General features: G+C 33.9%; 3 protein-coding genes across 11 annotated transcripts; 1 reads left to right on the plus strand and 2 right to left on the minus strand.

Annotated features, from left to right (window-relative positions):
• Window positions 1-589: 589 nt before the first annotated feature.
• LOC101205567 (selenoprotein H) lies at window positions 590-5,298 on the minus strand. Its single transcript, XM_004138715.3, has 4 exons — window positions 4,692-5,298; window positions 3,794-3,890; window positions 2,442-2,501; window positions 590-1,087 (listed from the first exon to the last, which is right to left on the minus strand). Exons 1-4 carry the CDS (start codon window positions 4,967-4,969, stop codon window positions 1,004-1,006), a joined length of 519 nt encoding a protein of 172 aa, XP_004138763.1. The 5' UTR covers window positions 4,970-5,298; the 3' UTR covers window positions 590-1,003.
• Window positions 5,299-6,773: 1,475 nt separating this feature from the next.
• Window positions 6,774-11,477, plus strand: LOC101213021 (endonuclease V). 6 transcript variants are annotated; one of them, XR_004214286.1, is made up of 11 exons: window positions 6,782-7,236; window positions 7,315-7,546; window positions 7,673-7,735; window positions 8,231-8,270; window positions 8,447-8,511; window positions 8,599-8,712; window positions 8,848-8,976; window positions 9,322-9,395; window positions 10,242-10,445; window positions 10,544-10,650; window positions 10,741-11,457. XR_004214286.1 is itself a non-coding variant. In XM_011651465.2 (9 exons), the coding sequence occupies exons 1-8, from the start codon at window positions 7,157-7,159 to the stop codon at window positions 9,388-9,390; spliced, it is 792 nt and encodes a 263-aa protein (XP_011649767.1). In that variant the 5' UTR covers window positions 6,780-7,156; the 3' UTR covers window positions 9,391-9,395; window positions 10,201-11,477. The 6 variants fall into 6 exon arrangements, 2 of the variants coding, with proteins under 2 accessions (XP_011649767.1, XP_011649766.1); XR_968772.2 differs by having other exon boundaries at window positions 10,544-11,477; XR_968771.2 differs by having other exon boundaries at window positions 10,242-10,650.
• Window positions 11,478-12,368: 891 nt separating this feature from the next.
• On the minus strand, window positions 12,369-18,186 carry LOC101204840 (glycosyltransferase BC10). 4 transcript variants are annotated; one of them, XM_011651466.2, is made up of 11 exons: window positions 18,038-18,186; window positions 16,654-17,151; window positions 16,178-16,276; window positions 15,483-15,583; window positions 15,310-15,381; window positions 15,098-15,188; window positions 14,869-14,949; window positions 13,903-13,962; window positions 13,703-13,825; window positions 13,576-13,614; window positions 12,369-12,913 (listed from the first exon to the last, which is right to left on the minus strand). In XM_011651466.2, exons 2-11 carry the CDS (start codon window positions 16,987-16,989, stop codon window positions 12,782-12,784), a joined length of 1,134 nt encoding a protein of 377 aa, XP_011649768.1. In that variant the 5' UTR covers window positions 16,990-17,151; window positions 18,038-18,186; the 3' UTR covers window positions 12,369-12,781. The 4 variants fall into 4 exon arrangements, with proteins under 4 accessions (XP_011649768.1, XP_011649770.1, XP_011649769.1 ...); XM_011651468.2 differs by lacking the exon at window positions 18,038-18,186 and adding an exon at window positions 17,565-18,026; XM_011651467.2 differs by lacking the exon at window positions 18,038-18,186 and adding an exon at window positions 17,396-18,026.
• Between the last annotated feature and the right edge of the window lie 726 nt (window positions 18,187-18,912).

Raw genomic sequence — 18,912 nt, forward strand, 5'->3', positions numbered from 1 at the left:
TAATAACAACTTCAAGTGGGCAATACAATTGCTTGGTTGATGCTTTGACAAAAGTTGCATTTCGAAAAGTCTCTAATACGTCGTTCTAGGAGTGATCAACTCAAGTCGTAAAATTGACATAAGACAATTGATTCTATGCCCTCGACAGCCAGTGAACTAAAAAAAAAGACTTAATCAACCAATCAATTGTTGCAAAGGTAAAAACAAAAAATAAAAGAGAAACAAAAATTATGCAATGTAGAGCTCAAAAACAAGATTTTGATAGGTAATAAATGCCTATTTAAACTAATTAATAAATTAATCATTTCTTCAAGTGTCCCAATCGTCTCTTCATTGGAGGCCAACACCACCATACCTACCTTTCCTTCTCAACTCCAACAAAGTTTCGTTCCATAAGCAACTAACTAAGACCAACTGACCAACCATCCATGTAGTAGACCAGTTGGTTCAATAGATCCTTCCAAAATCAACAACCAAGACTCGTTAAAATCAACAAATTGATGTTCGAAATCAATTTGAGCACAAAACCAAAGCAAACCAACCAATGCTCATCTCTAATCCTTATCTTGCCTTAGGGACATAGTTGGGATAAAGGAATCTCTCCTAGTTTTCTGGCTTAGATCTCTTATACAAGAAAAAAAAAGGTGCAAATAAAACTCCATTGATTCACACAAAAATACACAATTCAAGGATGCAATATAGAGCCACCCTCATCTTAGGTAAGGGTAGGTTTCTACTGCTACTAATACAAAGGACAAGTCTTCTTCAAAGATAGACTCGTTCATTATGAAGCTTAAACCAAAAAAATATTTCACCATGTTTGTTCAAACCTGATGGCTTTACCATTGCAGTTATCCCAAGCGAGGAGGCAATATTGACATTGGCAAATGATCATTAGCAAGTTTTCCACCATCAAAGGTACTCTAGTTGGTTAGCTTCAAACCACCACAAAAAAAAAAACCATTGCATCCTTAGAAAGGCAATTTTTCATTAAAGCCCTTCATCATCCTTTTATCTTCTCAATGATATCTGAAATGACTTCATCCATGTTCAGTTCCTTCATGCGGGTAAATGGACGCTTCATGTCCTATAAATGAAATGTACAATGTTAAATGACAGCTTGTCAATCATTTTAAGTGCGTGGTTGCAAAATGGTTATTAGTGAACTTACGATTAAATCGGCAAAACTCATAATCAAAATGGTTATTAGATAGCTTTGACAGATCACAAACTCGTAATCAAAAGATGTACAAAGGTCGAGGAACCTCTTTGGTGTAAAAAGTAACATATAATCATAGGCACATTAAACAAATCATAATAAATAAGAAAAAAGGGGGATACAAAAACCGAAATTCAAATATGGACCTCTAGGTGCCAATAGTGCAAGACAATTGTCCTTGATCTAAAACAAAGAAAAGAGATAATTGTCTTAAAGAGGGAAGAGGGCTAACTTGAAGAAGGGTTTAGAATGAATAACAAGAATTGACCTAAGGGCATCAAATCGAGGAATCCTTACACCTACACAAATCCAATTCTGAAATTGTATGGTAAAGTTTTAAAGGTAAAGTTTTAAAGTCCAAATATTCAGGCCAATATCCAGTTGGAGGTTCTGATCATCGCACTCACTTGTTAAATAAATGTAATAGTACTAAGATAGTATTTATACTACTTGGAATATCAAACAAAACATCTAAGCATTGCATATTCTAGCAAGTCTAGATCAGTTATTAGTAGCCAACAATATCATATTTCACAAAGAAATAATATATGTAAAATACTTAGCAAACTCACTTAATCATGTAACTTCATTAAACTAGAAATGGAAATTTATTAACACTGGTCAACAAAAATGAATTGAGCGAAATTTTATGGGGAGCACAAGTACAATTAAAATGAAGGATTAACGTAAAGAAGAGAGATTGGGTATAACTCAAAAGACCTATGAGTTAGGAAATTCTACTCCAATTGGCTAAGAGAAAACAGAGCAAGCCTAGAGAAAAAAAATATAATAATTAGGAAAAATAATACAGACCAAGATGAACCAAAAAAGAACAGTATATATATAAATCATTGAAAACAACTAAATTTTGGCACCAAAAAGGAGAACATTTTTCTTTTAAATCTTTTTCTGTAAGAAACAATTCCATTGATGTATGAACAAAAGATGAGGGGAAAAACCCTAAACCAAAGGAGTTACAAAAAACATCTCCAGTTAGTCAAAAGAGAAACAAACTATAAGAACGGAATAATTTTGACAATTTACAACAGGATATAGCAGTGAAGATTACATGGTCTAAAAACCGATCAAAATTTAACTAAAGAGTAAAGATGTGCTTGCCTATCAGTAAATAGATCCTAAATCATTGAGCTTGAATACTTGACAAATTTCCAGATAATCGGAAATAATTTTTTTTACAATTGAAGTTGAAGGTGATAATTACCAGAAGACTGATAAACTTCTCCCCATCTTCGCTTCGGATTTCAAAGCAACCCCTTCTTGGCTGCATAGTAAGAAAAATAAATAATATTTAGAACTCAATGACATAGTTGTACAACCCATTAAAGAGATCTTGCTCAAGTAAGGTAGTTAAAATTGTGAAAAAATGATAATTTCATCGAATAAACATATCTATTTAGTTTTCAGTACTCAATTTTCTGAATAAAATTTTCACTGATATGTAGCAGTTTCTTAAAATAGAGTAGAAAATTGCCAAAATCCAATCAGGTAATAAAATATAAATATAACAATTGATTATCTCAAGAAACTCATAGGATCATAATATCCCACCCACATATCCCCACAGTAGGATATTGTTCATATGGACATAAGCTCTCGTAGTTTTGTTTTCAGGATCACCCAAAAGATTTCATACACTCATGGAGACCAGAGATCCTGTCACTCACTCATGTACCCATGATCTCCTCCTTTTCTAGTTAATGTAAGACTTCGGTCTCATGCCCAACAATTAGCCGCTCGAAAGAACCACCAAGCCTCCTTTCAAATATTCATTTGTTTGGGTTTACTCTCTAACAATCACCTTTAATCAAGCTAACCTCTCTTCGGCGAAGCAATGAAACCAATACTGCCAAAAAGCCCCGTACTAAAGGAGATGTTGTCTCCTACTTATTTACCCATAATCAATGTGATACTTTGGTGGCATTCTCAAAATAAATAGTTAGATAAATGGTCAGCAAGGAGTTGGAACTAATCCCTGAGATATTTTACTTCGCATGGAATATGGAGATTAGCTTTGATGTTTACCAACCAAAAAAAACACAGAACTAAAAGGTCTTCCGTGATTATCAAATGAGAATTCTAACTGCTTTTTTATCTATAAGTTAACTTGTGAATCAACTGAAGACCCAATTCTTAAGAATTCAAACTCAAGCTTTCGACATCAAAACACCATAAAATCAAAGACAGAAAGACAACTATTTGACAGCAAACATTGAATTTTAAATATTAAAAAAATAAAACAAGGATCGTATCTAGGCTTGTAAATATGAACCATTGGGTGTTTCCTAGCACCACTGTGACTCCAGCCCAGCAGCAAACTTATAAGCTTACATGAACAAATAATGCATTTTCTGGTTGTTCAAAGTAAAAGTGCTCGGAAACTAAAGCCTCCACCTTCCACAAAATGGAAGGACAATGAAGAACAAATTCAAAGGACGATTAAATAAACAGACCAGTATCATGTGTATTAAAATTTTGCTAGGATAACAAAATAAACTCAAATTGATTCTTTTAATGAAGAATAGGAAGTAAAAGTTGATGATTTCAGAAAAATACCTTATCAGGGTTAAGCAGCACAGTAATTCCAGGAACACCATTCTCTAGACCAGTTTGCACCTGAATGGCCCTTTTCTTGAATGATTGGCACTGTTTGCTACAAGGGAACAAAAATATGGGGAAAAGTGTCGTAAGACAATCGTCGCACATGACATGAGAAAGGCAGACGCATCCATATTATAGGGAATTTTTCACAACCATGAAACGCCACGTTTGTATTATCCTTTTCAATTCATTAGACGATACATTGCAAAAAGCAAAGGCGAAGCCAAGAATAAAGAAGAAATGGTCCCTTACTCAGACTTAGCTTTTCATAGAAAAAAAAAAAGAAAATCATGTCCCCGCCCCCCCAATTTGCCTCTGATTATTAAAGTTCAGAGATTATTTATATTTAAAGTTGGCTTTCTTCAAACAAAAATCTCTAGCAATGCCCTGAATTAGAAAGTGCGCATATTTCGGATATACGATGTGAATAAGCTAACAAAAATTAAATTCTCAAAATTGTGAGCAATTAAAAATTCCCTCAACAGAATGCATCAAAAGCGGATGGTAAATTCGATGTTAATATGTAGAATTTCATGGAGAAAACTAAAAAGATGGGCGAACGCCGAGATGAGGAGAGAAAATGGCAGTAGTAGAAGAAGAAAGGTGGAGAAGCCATGGGAGGCGCAGGCTAGAAATGAATCCACGTTTCAAGAAAGAAAGTCAAAACTTTTATTCTACAAAACCCTAGAAATGAATCCATCCACGTTTCAAGCAAAAAAAAAATTAACCCAAACAAAAAAGCCCACAACAGGAACTAACAAATTCGACGAAGATAAAGCAAGCATCTCAAACACTCGAAAGTTCATCTTCAAATTAACCAACATATTTTCAATTACAAACAAGAAAAACTCACCAATGTTCAATCACAACCGTTCTACTCTTCGCATCCTTGTCAAGTTTCCCCAAACCAACATCAACTTTCACTTCCTTATTTTCAACCTCCTCAACCTTCCCATTCTCCTTCGGAGCACGTTTCGCCTTCTTACTCTTCGGCAACTCCGTGACAGTCAAATCGGCCTTGGAGTTCGCCGCCAGGCGAGCGGAACTCCGAGTCAATCTGGACGTCGCCGGGGCCGGCTTCTCCACCACCAGGTCTTCTTCTTGGTTCTTGGTTCGCTTCCTGGGCGCCATGAAAGGAGAAGTGAAACCCTAGAAAGGAAAATAAAAAAGAGGAAGTATGAGGAAGAAGGTAAAGTTATGGGTGGGTTTTCGAAGGTGTGACCGTTGGTTTGTAGTGATATACAGAAGCGGAGTTGGGGGGGTGGGTGTTTTCCCGCCCTAGGGGACGGCGGTGAGAATTTGAAGAAACGGTGGAGATGGATTTAGAGTGTGAGAGGGGATCGAGGCCGTTGACTGGGTGGTGGTACGACGCCCACGCGGTTCCACTTGGTTTCTTCTTTGGAAGAAAGTGGCGACACGAAGTCCCAGAAATGGCGCCAGTCTCCACTATCATTTATTGTCACGTCGCCTCTTCTTATTACCTTTTATTTTTCTTCTTTATACTAAATACCATTAACCTAATTCACATCCACGTGTCTATCTCTCTTTCATTTCCCTAACATCTCCAAATTGCATTATCTAACATATTCTTTTTAGAGGTTTTTTCAAAAGTATAAAATCTCCCCAACAAAATTATTATAACCGAATAAATATTTGTGAAAATGTTTTATTTTTATTTTACACTTTTTTTTTAGGAATCTTTTAAAATATGATATTTTACAAAACATTTACAATTCACCATAAAGTAATAAAATCTAAAATATTGCTGTAACTTTAAATATTAATTTATTTTGTTACTTTTAAAAATATTTCTCTTTTTTTTTCTATTTCTTTTTTCCTTTTCAATGGATTCATGAACTTGTTTTTGTCCATTTAAAAAAAAATTTATTTGAGATAAATACTATAGAGACGTTTTACAATCCATATAATTGTGAGTTGCGTTGGGTAAAAAAATGAACTTGTTCCAACCATTGAGAAGGTTTATTGTCTTATTAATTGTATTAATTCACGTTTTTTTACCTTGTTATTTATTATATTTATCATCTTTTTATTTAATTAAGTAATTTTCCTAATTGATCTTTATCGTAATAATTATTAACTCAACTTTAAAGTTATAACTCCAATTAAACATCTTCTCTGTTATCGGGATAAGTTTATGATTAGTTACAAAATAACTTTAGTCCTTTTTTATATAATTGCTTGGTTTGTTGGGAGTTACTTATAGATTAAAATAATTAATATGCTATTGAATGATAATTGTCTAATGAAACTTTATTGTAATGTTTACACAAACATATATACATGTATTTTGTTATCAACAATATAATATAAACAATTAATCCATATTGCTCAATTACGTTGTCGAACGGTATAGCCTAATGAGTAAGATATGAACTATCATCCTATGAATTGATGATCCAATTTTCACTTCAACAAATATTGAACTAAAATAAATAAAATAAAAGGATGCTGCAATTTATAGGTTATACGTTCAACTCTAAGATCTTTTCATTTTAACGATTGAAATTTGAAGTTTGTTGAGCACGTTAATTGAAATCTTTTGTCGAGATGAAAATGAATGTCTTTGTTTAGGCATTACTTAAATGAACATTCCTAGACACGTGTTAAAAGTAACTTTGGAGGTTAGGGTTAAGGTTTGAAAAAAAATAACAAAATAACATACCTTAGATCTAGCTTCAATTAAATCAAGTATGCTAACAACTATTTGGTACGTGTATTAGCAATAAAGAAAAACAAATACTTTAAATTTTGATACTAAACTTATTTGAATATCTTTCTTTGGTACTTCCTGGATGGAGATTTGAACAATTGAATAAAGATGGGAAATAATAACGTAACATTAAGTAACCATATCACAGGAGCACATACGAGAAGAGAGTTGGAGACGAGGAATGCATTATCGAACTCCTTTCCGTTTAGCATTTTTCTCTCACTCCATTTCCAACAACGGGTCTTTATCCTCGTGGTGAAATTAGATTTCAACTTTATTTTAAATTCAAAACTTTCCATTGGAGATAAAGTGAACTGAGAGAGAACTACACAAAAAAAACTTATATACATTCTTTTAAATTTCACAAAGCAAATGTATGACTTTGTTTAGGCATCACTTAAACGAACATTCCTAGAACTAAAACAACGGTTTGAATCTTACGTTTTAGAGGTCGAGTCCACCTAAACTCATTTGTTGATCAATTTTTCTCTAAGCGGCCGTTGATCAATTTGCCGGCACCGAACGGTTACAACGCGTCGGCGTTATTACAGTTATCATATTGATCGCAGAATTTTCAGGTTTAGACGATGTCCGAAGAAGAGAAACAAGTGAAACCGTATTCCGAGGCGTCAACGACTTCCTCGGTTGAAATTCAGAATTGGATAGAGTAATCGATTTTTTTTTCTTTCTATTTTTTGGGAATTTCTCATTTGAATTTACCTTAAAATTTTCCTTTACTTCTCAGAGCGCAAGATTTGCTGAAGAAGAAACTGATCAAAGAAGATGATTTGGAAGGGAACGGGGATGATTTGAAGTACGTCGGCGGCGTTGATATAAGCTTCTTAAAGGAAGATTCGTCAGTTGCGTGTGGTACGCTCGTGGTTATGGATCTTCAAACTCTTCAAGTTGTCTATGATGATTTCTCTCTTGCTACTGTTCAAGTTCCTTATGTCCCTGGCTTTCTCGCATTTAGAGAGGTTTCTTTTCCCTCATTTGTTATTTTTGCCTATTATTAGTTTATTCTTGATATCTTTTTTGAAATCCTGTGGCACAAGCGGTTTACTCTTGGTAATTCGATACATTTTGTTGCTTTGGTTCTTCAGGCCCCAGTTCTCTTGGAGCTTTTGGAAAGGATGAAAAAGAGAGCTCCTCTTTTGTATCCACAGGTGAATATTTAGTTGCCTGGGCTGACTTTTTTTACGCCACTCAAAAACAGTATTTTCTAGTTATGCTGAAATCATGTGGAGGTCATAATTTTTCAAAATGCACATATGAATCTGTAACCTAGCACAGTTTTGTTACTCCTGAACCGGGAATTTTAGATACTGTTCACTACTTAGATCTCAACTCTTTGCCAATGCCCTCGTTGTCCAGTGTTGTTGATATGTCAATATAATTTTAAATCGAAAGGTTTGACATCGATATTCAAATGTGTATATTTATTCGTGAACTAGATTGTTTGACCTAAATACACTTGGAACGTAAAAAAAAATTGATCGTTAGCTCCAATATATCTATGAAACAAACAACAAAATAACCTAGTTTGAAGTAAAATTGATATCCATCAATATCTACATTGATATTTTAACCCTTGGTTGTAATAATAGTCTGCACTGGATATTTTTGCATTTCAAATGACTGTTATTTCTTTATTCGACCAGTTATTGATGGTTGATGGCAACGGAATACTCCATCCTCGAGGTATTTTTTTTCTTTTCAAAGTCCTTAGTGGTGGCATCCTCTCTAGTTTTTCGAATTGTTGTAATTGGCTATGGTGTTCTACAACTTCAAGCTTGATTGAATATCTGTAGTAATATGAAATATCAATATAATATGCTATCTTGGAACACTGACCATTCCATGGGAGGAATGTGCAGGTTTTGGTTTGGCCAGTCATCTCGGCGTTCTTGCTAATTTGCCTACAATTGGAATTGGCAAGAATGTGAGTTTCGATTTCATATAACATGCCGTTGATTTAAATGTTTAACCCCTTCAAGTATTCTGATGTGTTCTACAATGTCAATTTCAGCTGCATCATGTTGATGGTCTTACCCAGTCCAGCGTGAGGCAACTTCTTTCCGACGGCAAAAATAACGATTCTATAATAACTTTGAAGGGCATCTCTGGATGCATTTGGGGTGTGGTAAATGATATATAATCTTTTTTAGTAACTTAATTTGGATGAGTTCTTAATTTCATTGTTCACATGCTTTGCTACCATCCATAATAGAACAGCTTTGATATGGGAAATTTGCTTAAGCTTTTCCTCTCCTTTCAGGCTATGAGATCTACTGTTGATTCATTGAAGCCTATATATGTTTCAATTGGTCATCGTGTTTCGCTTGATACTGCCATCAGGATTGTTAAAATCACTTGCACATTTCGTGTTCCAGAACCTATCCGACAGGTAGAACATAAATTTGGTTGAAAGATATCCATAATGATTATGACTTCTTCATTATAAATTCTGCCGATAATTCTTATAATTCCTGTTATAGTTCACTTTTTAATCTAAATAGGTCGAGCTATGTTTTGTGTCAAAAAGAACCTGTTAATTGTTTCATAGGTTCATATGGTGGGTGGAGTAAATATATTATTGATCTTCCTCAACTTTCTTCCATGAACTGAATATCCAATGCTTGCTCTTGATTTATGACTTTTCTACTTAGTATTCATGTTTGAATCTTGCTTTAGGGTTGAGATATTGATGTGAGATCGCTAAGATGTGATGTTTACTTCATATATGATTCAGGCTGACATTAGATCAAGAGAATACCTCAGGAAATTTCAAATGGGAATGTTAAAAAGAACAACTTCATAGCAAAGGTAACTTTTTTAGTCATGTGCACCTGAGATAATTTATGTTAAAAAAAGTGTAACCATTACTAGTTATCATGTTTTTGGGAAGCAAACACTTATCTGAGATTTACTCCACATGAAAATTTTAATAAATTCTATCATTAAGAAATGAAGAAGGATGATGGACTTGGGAGAAAATTAATGAAGGGGCCATCATTGGGTTCCATTGCCTGTGGGCTATACATAGTTAGGTCAACTGCAATAGGTCGTAGAAGAAAGACTAGAAAAGCTTAAGAACAATTATTGTTTGCTATGTCAGCATGTTCTTAAAAATAACGTAGAGTTCACAGACAACAACATTGTGGGTCCACAAATATTTATGAATTCTAGTGTAAACAAAGGGATTACTAGAAATTCTCAATCAAGCTCATCCTTCCCTCCATTGAGCTTTGCCTAGATTATTGTTTTTTTTTATTGTCTTGGCATTTTCACTTTTAATTTTGGAAACATATTCATATTTTGTATTTTCTTACACGATAATAATAATAATAATTTAACCAATTTTGATATAAATTAACTTCGACATACTAAATTTAAGGACAACTACAGGTAAAAATATACACAATTCCATTTCCTTGAGTATGAATAAGAAAGTGGCCTACATAAAATTTGTTTGTTAATTAATAATTTCATGGCTGTGTTCTTTTCCTTCTTTTCGTTCGTGGTTTAATAAAAATTTATTCTCCTAATTAAAAGGTCATTCTGTTGATTCTGATCTTATATCATACATTTAGCTTTGTACTGAGTGCTGTTTTCTTATTTTGTGGACAAGGTGATTGCCTAATTGGTGTTGTCTTTGATTGAACCCATCAGATCAGATACAAAGACTCACCAAATTGCTGCAAGAAAGGTGGAGCAGATGAAAACATTGAAAGCTGCTCTCGGGTTGGGCACATTGGACGATAGTAAACAGGTTAAAGAAGAGATTTCTGACATGAATGAGTTAACAATTGCTTGAACTACAAAAGCCATCAACCAGGATGTAGGAAGGGACAATGAATGAAATGCCCCTCTCCTGTAAGTCGAGCTGCTTCGCCCCTATATTCTAATCTTTATCTTGTGCATGCACCGATTGAAAGACAGATGATTCTACTTCCTTTGTTTGGGGGAAAAAGATGATGACCTGCCAGCGGACTGGACTTCTGGTCGAGCAGCCGATTAAGATTCGCGCCAAAACGTCTTCCTTTTGATCTTCTGCCTTCGTGTATGTTCCCACTCATAGGTAAGGAATTCCACTTGTCTTCTTTTCTTTCCTCCCGGTAGTCTTTGTATTAATTTCATATGTGAAACAAATCTTCCTTACTTTCTTCAGCGAAACCTCGGCTTTCTCTTTCTTCCTTTTAGTAGGCGTAGTCGGCTCTCAATTACGTCTTTTAGCCACTTTTCTTATCAATGAGAGGAATAGAAGAGAGGACCAGAATGCCATGAGAAGTCTGAATACTCTTTTTTGGAAGATAATTTAATTGAAAAAAAACATGGCGTTGAAAAAAAATAACATTTTCCCACACGGGTTCTGTTGAGAGTAAAGGAACCAAGAAGAAGCGCTTGATTGCCGATCATCCTCTTTCAACCAAGTGGGAATAGGAGATTAAGTATAATGCTTAGCTTAGACAGGTTTCTTTGTACTCTTTCATCCTAGTGATGGTGGAACTGAGAATGAAGATCGAACTCTCAGTCTGATTCAAGATCTTCTCTTTTGATTGTCATCCTTTGATTTGAATGACCAATCGATGAACTGAATTCATATGGCTAGTATGTATTCTTTCCATCAGTAGTCTGCGTGCAAGATAGAAGAGTTGGCCGAGCAGTAGAGGCCTCACCCTCTTCATGCGGATCAACAGGACCATAATCTACATCGAGGTTGACCCGACTAACCTTTTGAGTTTTAGAGATTAATTTTGTAATTAATTAAAAACTATAGTAAACGACAAACTCATTGACTTATAGTTGATGTAAAGAATATCATGCAGTGATACAATTTCGTATTCTTTTGATGAAACATTTCAAGGTATTAGGTTAAATTTTTGAAGTGTATAGTTTGATTCTTCATCTTCTCAATTACAAATAATAATAAAAAGATTTCAAGTTAAAATGCAACTTATAATTCGAATTACAAATTGTTCTTACCTATAAATTATTTATGAAATTTTATCAAATTTAATATGTGATGGGGAAACTTTTTTTTCTATTATTATTATTCAAAAATTGTAAAACTTACTAGTAAGATTGTAGTTTGGTTGTGTAAAAAAATATTAGGACAACCCTACAATAAAATAGGGAAGTGAGAAAGTGTTAAAATATTATTTTCCAACCTTCTCACTATTCAATAAAAAAATTATAGCCTATTGTACGTGATTTATTGACATAAATAAAGAAAACATTTTCATAATTTAAGGGAAAAAATAAAGTTCAACAGTTAAAATAAAACTTTCTAAAATTCAACGTTTAAAATAAAACTTCTAAAATGTCAAACGTATAATTGAACCAATTTCATACTTTAGGGACAATTTTGATCCTATAATATTAATATCCAAAAATGTTATAATGTCTTAGCACTAATATTATTTAACTTTTATGGGTAAAATATTAATATCCAAAAATGTTATAATGTCTTAGCACTAATATTATTTAACTTTTATGGGTAAAAAACAATACTTCATGTGAATATAGTATTAATACAAAAACATTTTTAGAATTAAATAAGAATTTAGGAGAGTTTAACTCGGAAACTTAAGTTGAATTAATAAAAATTGTCAACTAAATGTAGATTGAAGCCAATTCATTCATACTTTCTGACTCCACTTGTGGCCAATCACCCTTTCACTATGGTAATTTACTTCAACAACGGCCACCTTGACGATTACCTTGGGCAACCAATTTCATCGATTATCTCCAACGACTATTTTGATGTAAATTAGCTTTTGAAGTTGGTGTGTAACATCATTTTAACTTCAGAATCACATTACAAAACTTTGCGAGCATGTTGACTGAGCCTATTAAAATTCAGTCCTTGTAAACATGTAATATGACAATGGTCATAAATGTTCAATTATTTCATCTCAAGAATACTCAAAATTACGTTTCTTTTCTAAGAAAGAAGCAATGAGAAGCTGATAAGATGGGCCAAAAGCAATTAAAAGCTGCCAACCGTGGCAGCCACAGGATTGTAGGCTTCGACTCTACACAAAAATGGGTCAGCTAAAGCTCTAGGAAGAAGAAGCTTTAACCAAAGGATGAATAGTGAAAAACACAACTTCTAATTTCTATATCATATATTATCAACGGTGTAAAATTATCAGCCACGTTGTTCTAACCTCTTGAACGATCTCTCGATTCGGGACGACAAGAATGGCCTAAAGAGCTGTGTTGTAGTTAGAGAAAATGTGCAACAATCTTCCCAGAGTTTCTGGATAAAATTTCCTCGCAAACAGATGGCATGGTCTCTTCACTCCGTTCCATATGCAGGGCCTCAAAGTCATCCTCTTCTGTAGGATCAAAGCAAAAACCATTTTCACACACTTAAACGGTTTTTATATATATATTCGTCTATTTTCATAAATCAAGTTACAAGAGGCGATTTATTACTTTTTTTTCAAGTTTTGGAGAAATTAAAGTAATTTCACTTTACTTGTTTATTACAACCACTTTCCCAATTTCCATTTTTTAATAGTACATCATGTTTTTGGAAAAAAAAAAAAAAACCCAACCCGGTGACTCAACCCAAAAATATTTGGGTTGGGTTAACCCCTTATATAAAACAGATAGGGTTTGAACTTTGACCAATCCAAATTTCGAGTAGGTCCAAAGAAGACCCCTAACCCAACTCAACCTATGAAGCATAAAGCAAGTACGTGAACCTGAAAATTGACTCATATACAATCTTCCTACCATTAAGCATAAAGCTAATATCTCATCTTCGTTTTTTTCTTTTTGACTCTTCTACATGTGAAAATTGTCACGTCCAAACAAGCAGAGATGAGGCCACCAATTTTTTATTAGGAGGCCAACTTTAATATGGTAAATTTATTTAAGTATAACATTCCAAATTATATTGAGACTTTGAGATCTTAGTATGTTCTTTATGGTGGGCCAATGGCTGGAAAAACTAACTGCAGAATCCAGGAAGAAAAAAGAAACAATTACATACCGGGACAGTAGTTGTAATGTGAATAATCTCGTCTATTGACTGCAAACACAATGACATTATCAAAACCAATGTTTTCATATACTAGAAGCATAAGTATCAAAAAGAAGTAAAATTATTGGTCACGTACGGTGATATTCCTCAGAAGCTCATAGGTGACATCTTGAGTCCTATATGTTTTTGGATGCCACTTTCCCTCAGACCAATCAACATGCGTTACTGACCAATTTGCAATTCCACCAGGGTCAATCATCTGATGTGAAACAATAGATTATTCAGAGTAGACAGATAACAAAGCTATAATTGTCTAGAAAATGATCGTGTACTGACATGAAAAAGGGTTGGAAAATAGTGCTCATCGGCATAGCAGTTGGGGCCTTCCTTAGTTCGCTAAGAAAGTCGAGCAAGAGAAAAATAGGTCAATGAATAGAATTTTTTTATGAGTGATGACTTGAGAAAGAAAAGCACAGAATACTTGTGTATTAAATCTAAAGCAATCAAATCAAATAAACTAGTAAACAAAAACAAGAAAGAACTCATTAAATAGTGTAGGCATAAGACAACCAAGATAATATAATCCTTCGAAACGAAGCTGCAATGTTAATATATGACAGTCAAGCACGCACTTCGACACTCAATTATCCATTCGTAAGCAAAATATTCAGCCGACCTGCCTTCATAAAGCAAAAGATGGAAATGGAATAGACAAAAACATCAGCATACAAGGTAGATGAGTGCAACAAGAATTAATTAGATCGCTTCAGTATTGATTAGCTAGAGTCCTAAATAACATGAATAAAGCCAGAAGCACCATGTATTCGAGTTCAAAATATTGATTTGATATAGACTTAAAGATTCTAAATCTCTGCCTGAGTTGACTGACAAGAAAGCAAGAATAAGTCATTTGCAAGCATAAGCATGAGCATAAAACAGAAGCAATCTGATAATCGATCTATCAGAGGTGTAAACAGGTTCGGTTGAGTTGGGTTTGGTTGTCGGGTTACCATCCCTATGTATCAACTAATCTTTTCTTTTACCCTATTTTCTTTAGTTAATAATAAAATATATATTTTATATGTATAAAATTCGGATTAGGTTGGGTTTAACTGAATTTTTCAACCCCCAACCCAAAAAAAACCAAACTTTTGTACCCAACCCAACCCACATTTTAAACTAACCCAACCCAACTCTTATAATATGGGTTGGGTAGTTTGGGTTGTCGGGTTATTCGATTCTTACAGGTCTACGGTTTATAATCAACACAAAAGATAAAGGTCACTACGACCAACAGATTACCTTGCAGTAATGCTTGAACTTTTTATAGTAAAGACTGTCAGCCATTACAATAATAGCATGTCGACGCTTCATAGAAAACCACTGAAATTTACAAGGTTAAAAATATATGGAGTGAGTACTCCTACTAAACGCCATCTTGAGAAAATAAAAATTTCATCAGAATTGACAGCTGTGATGAAAGTGTTCGCATAGTAGCAGTAAGTAGTAGCCCAATTATGACTGCATCTACCTGAGAACCTTTACGGAAATCTTTCTTTTCAATTTCAGGTAACATGTGCTCTGAGTACCTACCAGTTCCATGAGGACCAGGGTCTTCAAAACTGTAATAAGAAACTTCTAATATCAGATTGGTGGGAGATCATAGTCATTTAGATTGGTCAAGGAGTTCAACTAAATTAAACAACCAAAGGTGACCAATGTTAAAAAATAAAGTTTCCTTACCAATCGATATAGCTGACGTTGGTAAATATCAAATAGTTGTAAATATACTCAAAGTCGTGAAGAGGTATGCAACTGAAACAGAAGTACAAATAGTAATCAGATAAGAACCCCATTGCACACAAATGTTGCAAAATCTTCAATCAACAAAAAACAAATAAAAAAGATATAACCACCTCTCAGATAATAAAACAAAGTGCTGATTATTGGGGTCTAAAAGTGCATTTGCCAAAAGTCTCTTCTCTGCATCAACCATAGAAATTTCTCCCCAGGCTACCTGAATATTGTTTGCTTATAGTTTCACATCAACAACTATTTCATATGGTAAAGCTATAAATATTTGAAGCTAAACAGCATCAACATTACCACCGATAACCAAGTACGAGGATTAATATAAGATATTACAATTACAAATGATGATAGAAAAAACTTCCATAGAGTTAATTCAATGTTCTCACACCTATCGCCAATCTCAAGAAATCCATTTCCAGGAAATCTATCACATTCAAGTACTTCATCAAATTTTAGAAGCCCATAAAAGAAGTTTGTCTAACAATAAAGCCATTGGGTATCAAATAATGAATCATGTATATAAACCAATAACAAGACAGAACAAATGACTATTAGTTAGTCATTTGTTAACATTTTGTCTGTTTTTTGAAGACAGTTTGACAAATCGAGAAGGAAAGAAGAGCCAAAGTCATTCTGGAATTAAGCAAGAGAAATAAATATGCGTTTTAACTTATCGTGTACTATGGTTTGAGACCCTTTTTCTATTCATTTTCAAGTCGCATCAAATATCTAACAAGGCTGCTTTACTACAATAACTGCATGGAGAAGCAGATAACAGTAAATATTCTTCATGACCCACCTTTTCACTGCGAATGTCACGACCAATAAAATGGGGGCTCGCACGCTCCACTTTCTCTCTAGATGCATGCACGTATATAGAAAATCTGTCATCGTGGCCCTGAAAGACAAGAACTGGGTTAAGCACCTAACTCAATAAAGTCTACCAACCAAAGGTGCGGCAGAAGTTTTACATGGCATTCATGCCCTTCAAACTTCTCCACTGATAGATAAGTTTAAAATGAGTGCGTATACATAGCTAGCAATTCCCTAAACGTGAGATTCACAGTTAGAACAAAGATTGTCTCAAACCCTCCATGGATCAAACTTCCAAGTTCTAATTGACTAATGATTTCATGCGGGGAGGAAATTGTTATCCTAGAAAACTGTAAATATTTCACTGAAAATATCTCAAATGCAGATAAACTAAAGAAAATAATCTCTAATACAAATTGAAAAAAAGAAATCAAAGCTCCAAAGTTGAATATTAACCCTTACATCAAGAAATTTATGCCATAGCTTCTCAAAAGGTAGTGAACCTGGAGTCAAAAACATAAAGGCAATTTTCGGATTCTTAGATTGAGCTAGAGGTTTCTTCAAAATTTCCTTCATTATAACCCGAGTTGCAGTCTCTTCATCAGTTAATTCTCGATAAGCAACTGGCAGTGGCCGTTCAAATGCACCATTGACACAGCCACTGGAAAAGATATAACAAAGCAGAGAGGTTCTATGTGGATAAACATAGGCACCAAATGCAAATATGCTGACCAACGAAACCAATATAACAATGTCTACAGATGGCTTTAAACATGGCCTTTGACGTGATCCTGGCATACTGAGTGTCTAGTGTGCAAGCTGCCATGAACGGTCAATTTTTGATAAAGGCGTTGTGGCCATGTTTCTCATGTATCCAGAAAAAGTCCCATCGCCATCAATGCCTTGTCTTATACACTACAACAAATATCAAACTAACACTCGTCGTTTACCAGCGAAAACCTGAAAAACATCAAAATTCTTAGCAATATTCAAAGATATAATCCATTAAACTATTGGTACAGTTAAATTTACTATAATCCATCAGCTTAAACTTTTAGGTCAATCTTTGTGTTCAAATTCATTTCTCTCTTCAATCAATATTATTTTCCACTTGCTCTTTTCAAATACATTAAACAAATAATAAATTAAATACAAAGAAGGTCCTTAGATAAAGCAGTGGAAACTCTATGCCTAAACCAGTCACCTCAAAAAAAAAAAATCTTCAAGTCCCGGAAGAGGAACTACAAAATAAGTCATGGTGGAACAGTCAGTCCTTCGATCAAAAAAAGGCATGAGCAACCTTATTGCAAGTCCTATTACAAAAAAAATCCTTGTGACATTAACCTAACAAGCAAGGGAAATAATATCCTCACCAACATTCCACGTCTCAGATAAGCACACAAACTTTGTTAACGATTTCAATGACCTCCAAAGAATATGAATCAATCCTTATTTTCCACTTGTTGAGTGTCGTCGTATAACGTAATTCATCAACTTAAGATCTTGGATCAATCGATAATTATGTAATATAATCTAAAAACCCAGGTGACAAAAAACCTAAAAAAATCGATGGATGGCCGCGTCCATAAGAAAGGTGGTGAAACAGATATATTAAATTAATGAACGAGAATATAAGCAGACAAATAAAAAACCCAAATGCATAGTTCACGAAGCGGAAAAAGAAAGAAGGCGAAGTGGAATCGGGGATCAATCAAAAGTGTAAACAAACAAGAAATGCATAAATCAGGATGGGGAGCAGCATCAGAAGGGATAAAAAACAAGGAAGAGCAGTGAAATAGATGAAATGCAGAAATGATGAAATGGTGATACGAATGAAGAAAAGAACCTGAGATCAAAGGAGGGAGAGAGAGTAAAGTAGGGAGAGAGTGGCAGACATGTGAGTGAAGAGTGAGGAGAATAATTATTGTAGTGATCCCTGGACATGGTTGATGTTGATGTGGAAGGTGAAGAAGAGTGGGTTTACAGATTCCAACTCAAAGCGAACACAGCGCCTCGGTCCCCTAACTTCCAATGTTCCTTTTCCACGTCATTTTTTTTTGTCCCTTTTTGCCACGTGTCTATCATGCTCCCTTCACCGGAATATATTCTAACAGTACAGTAGGAGGGAATTTAAGAAGAATAGATCCATTTTCAACGGGTTTTTAGAAAAGTTGAGTTTTAACGCAAATTAGCTGAAATGTCTAAAATATCCTTACGTACAAATTTTCTTTATTCTTCTTTTTCCTAAATAATATTATAAAAAAAACATTTTATGGAAGGCTTTTTTTCTTTTTTTTTTTTTCCTACCTTGTTTACCTTCAAACTCAACTTTTTAAAATACAATTTTAAAAGTCTTAAAATATAACTTCTAAATTTTTCGAAAATACTTTTATAGTTAATTTTGGATGAAGATCGTCAATATTTTATTTCGTAAATACTAATATTGAAAAGTTTCGTAAATATTTTAAACGTTTTTTAAATTCAAAATATAAAATCTCACAGTATTTTAAAATAAATATTTCTTTAAAGTGTACTTTAACAATAATTAGTGTATAAAACAATGAATTTGACTATCGACTCATATTAAATTTATCTGAAATTTTATGTTTTTTCAAAATGAAATTATTTTTGTTTTAGTTGACGATAAAATTTACTACAAGTTTAATAAATAAAGTTTTTATTTTGTAAAGGTATTGTAATAAATGCTGGATAGGGATTTGA

The sequence above is a fragment of the Cucumis sativus genome, chromosome 2, assembly GCF_000004075.3.
Source record: "Cucumis sativus cultivar 9930 chromosome 2, Cucumber_9930_V3, whole genome shotgun sequence".
Classification (NCBI taxonomy): Eukaryota; Viridiplantae; Streptophyta; class Magnoliopsida; order Cucurbitales; family Cucurbitaceae; genus Cucumis; species Cucumis sativus.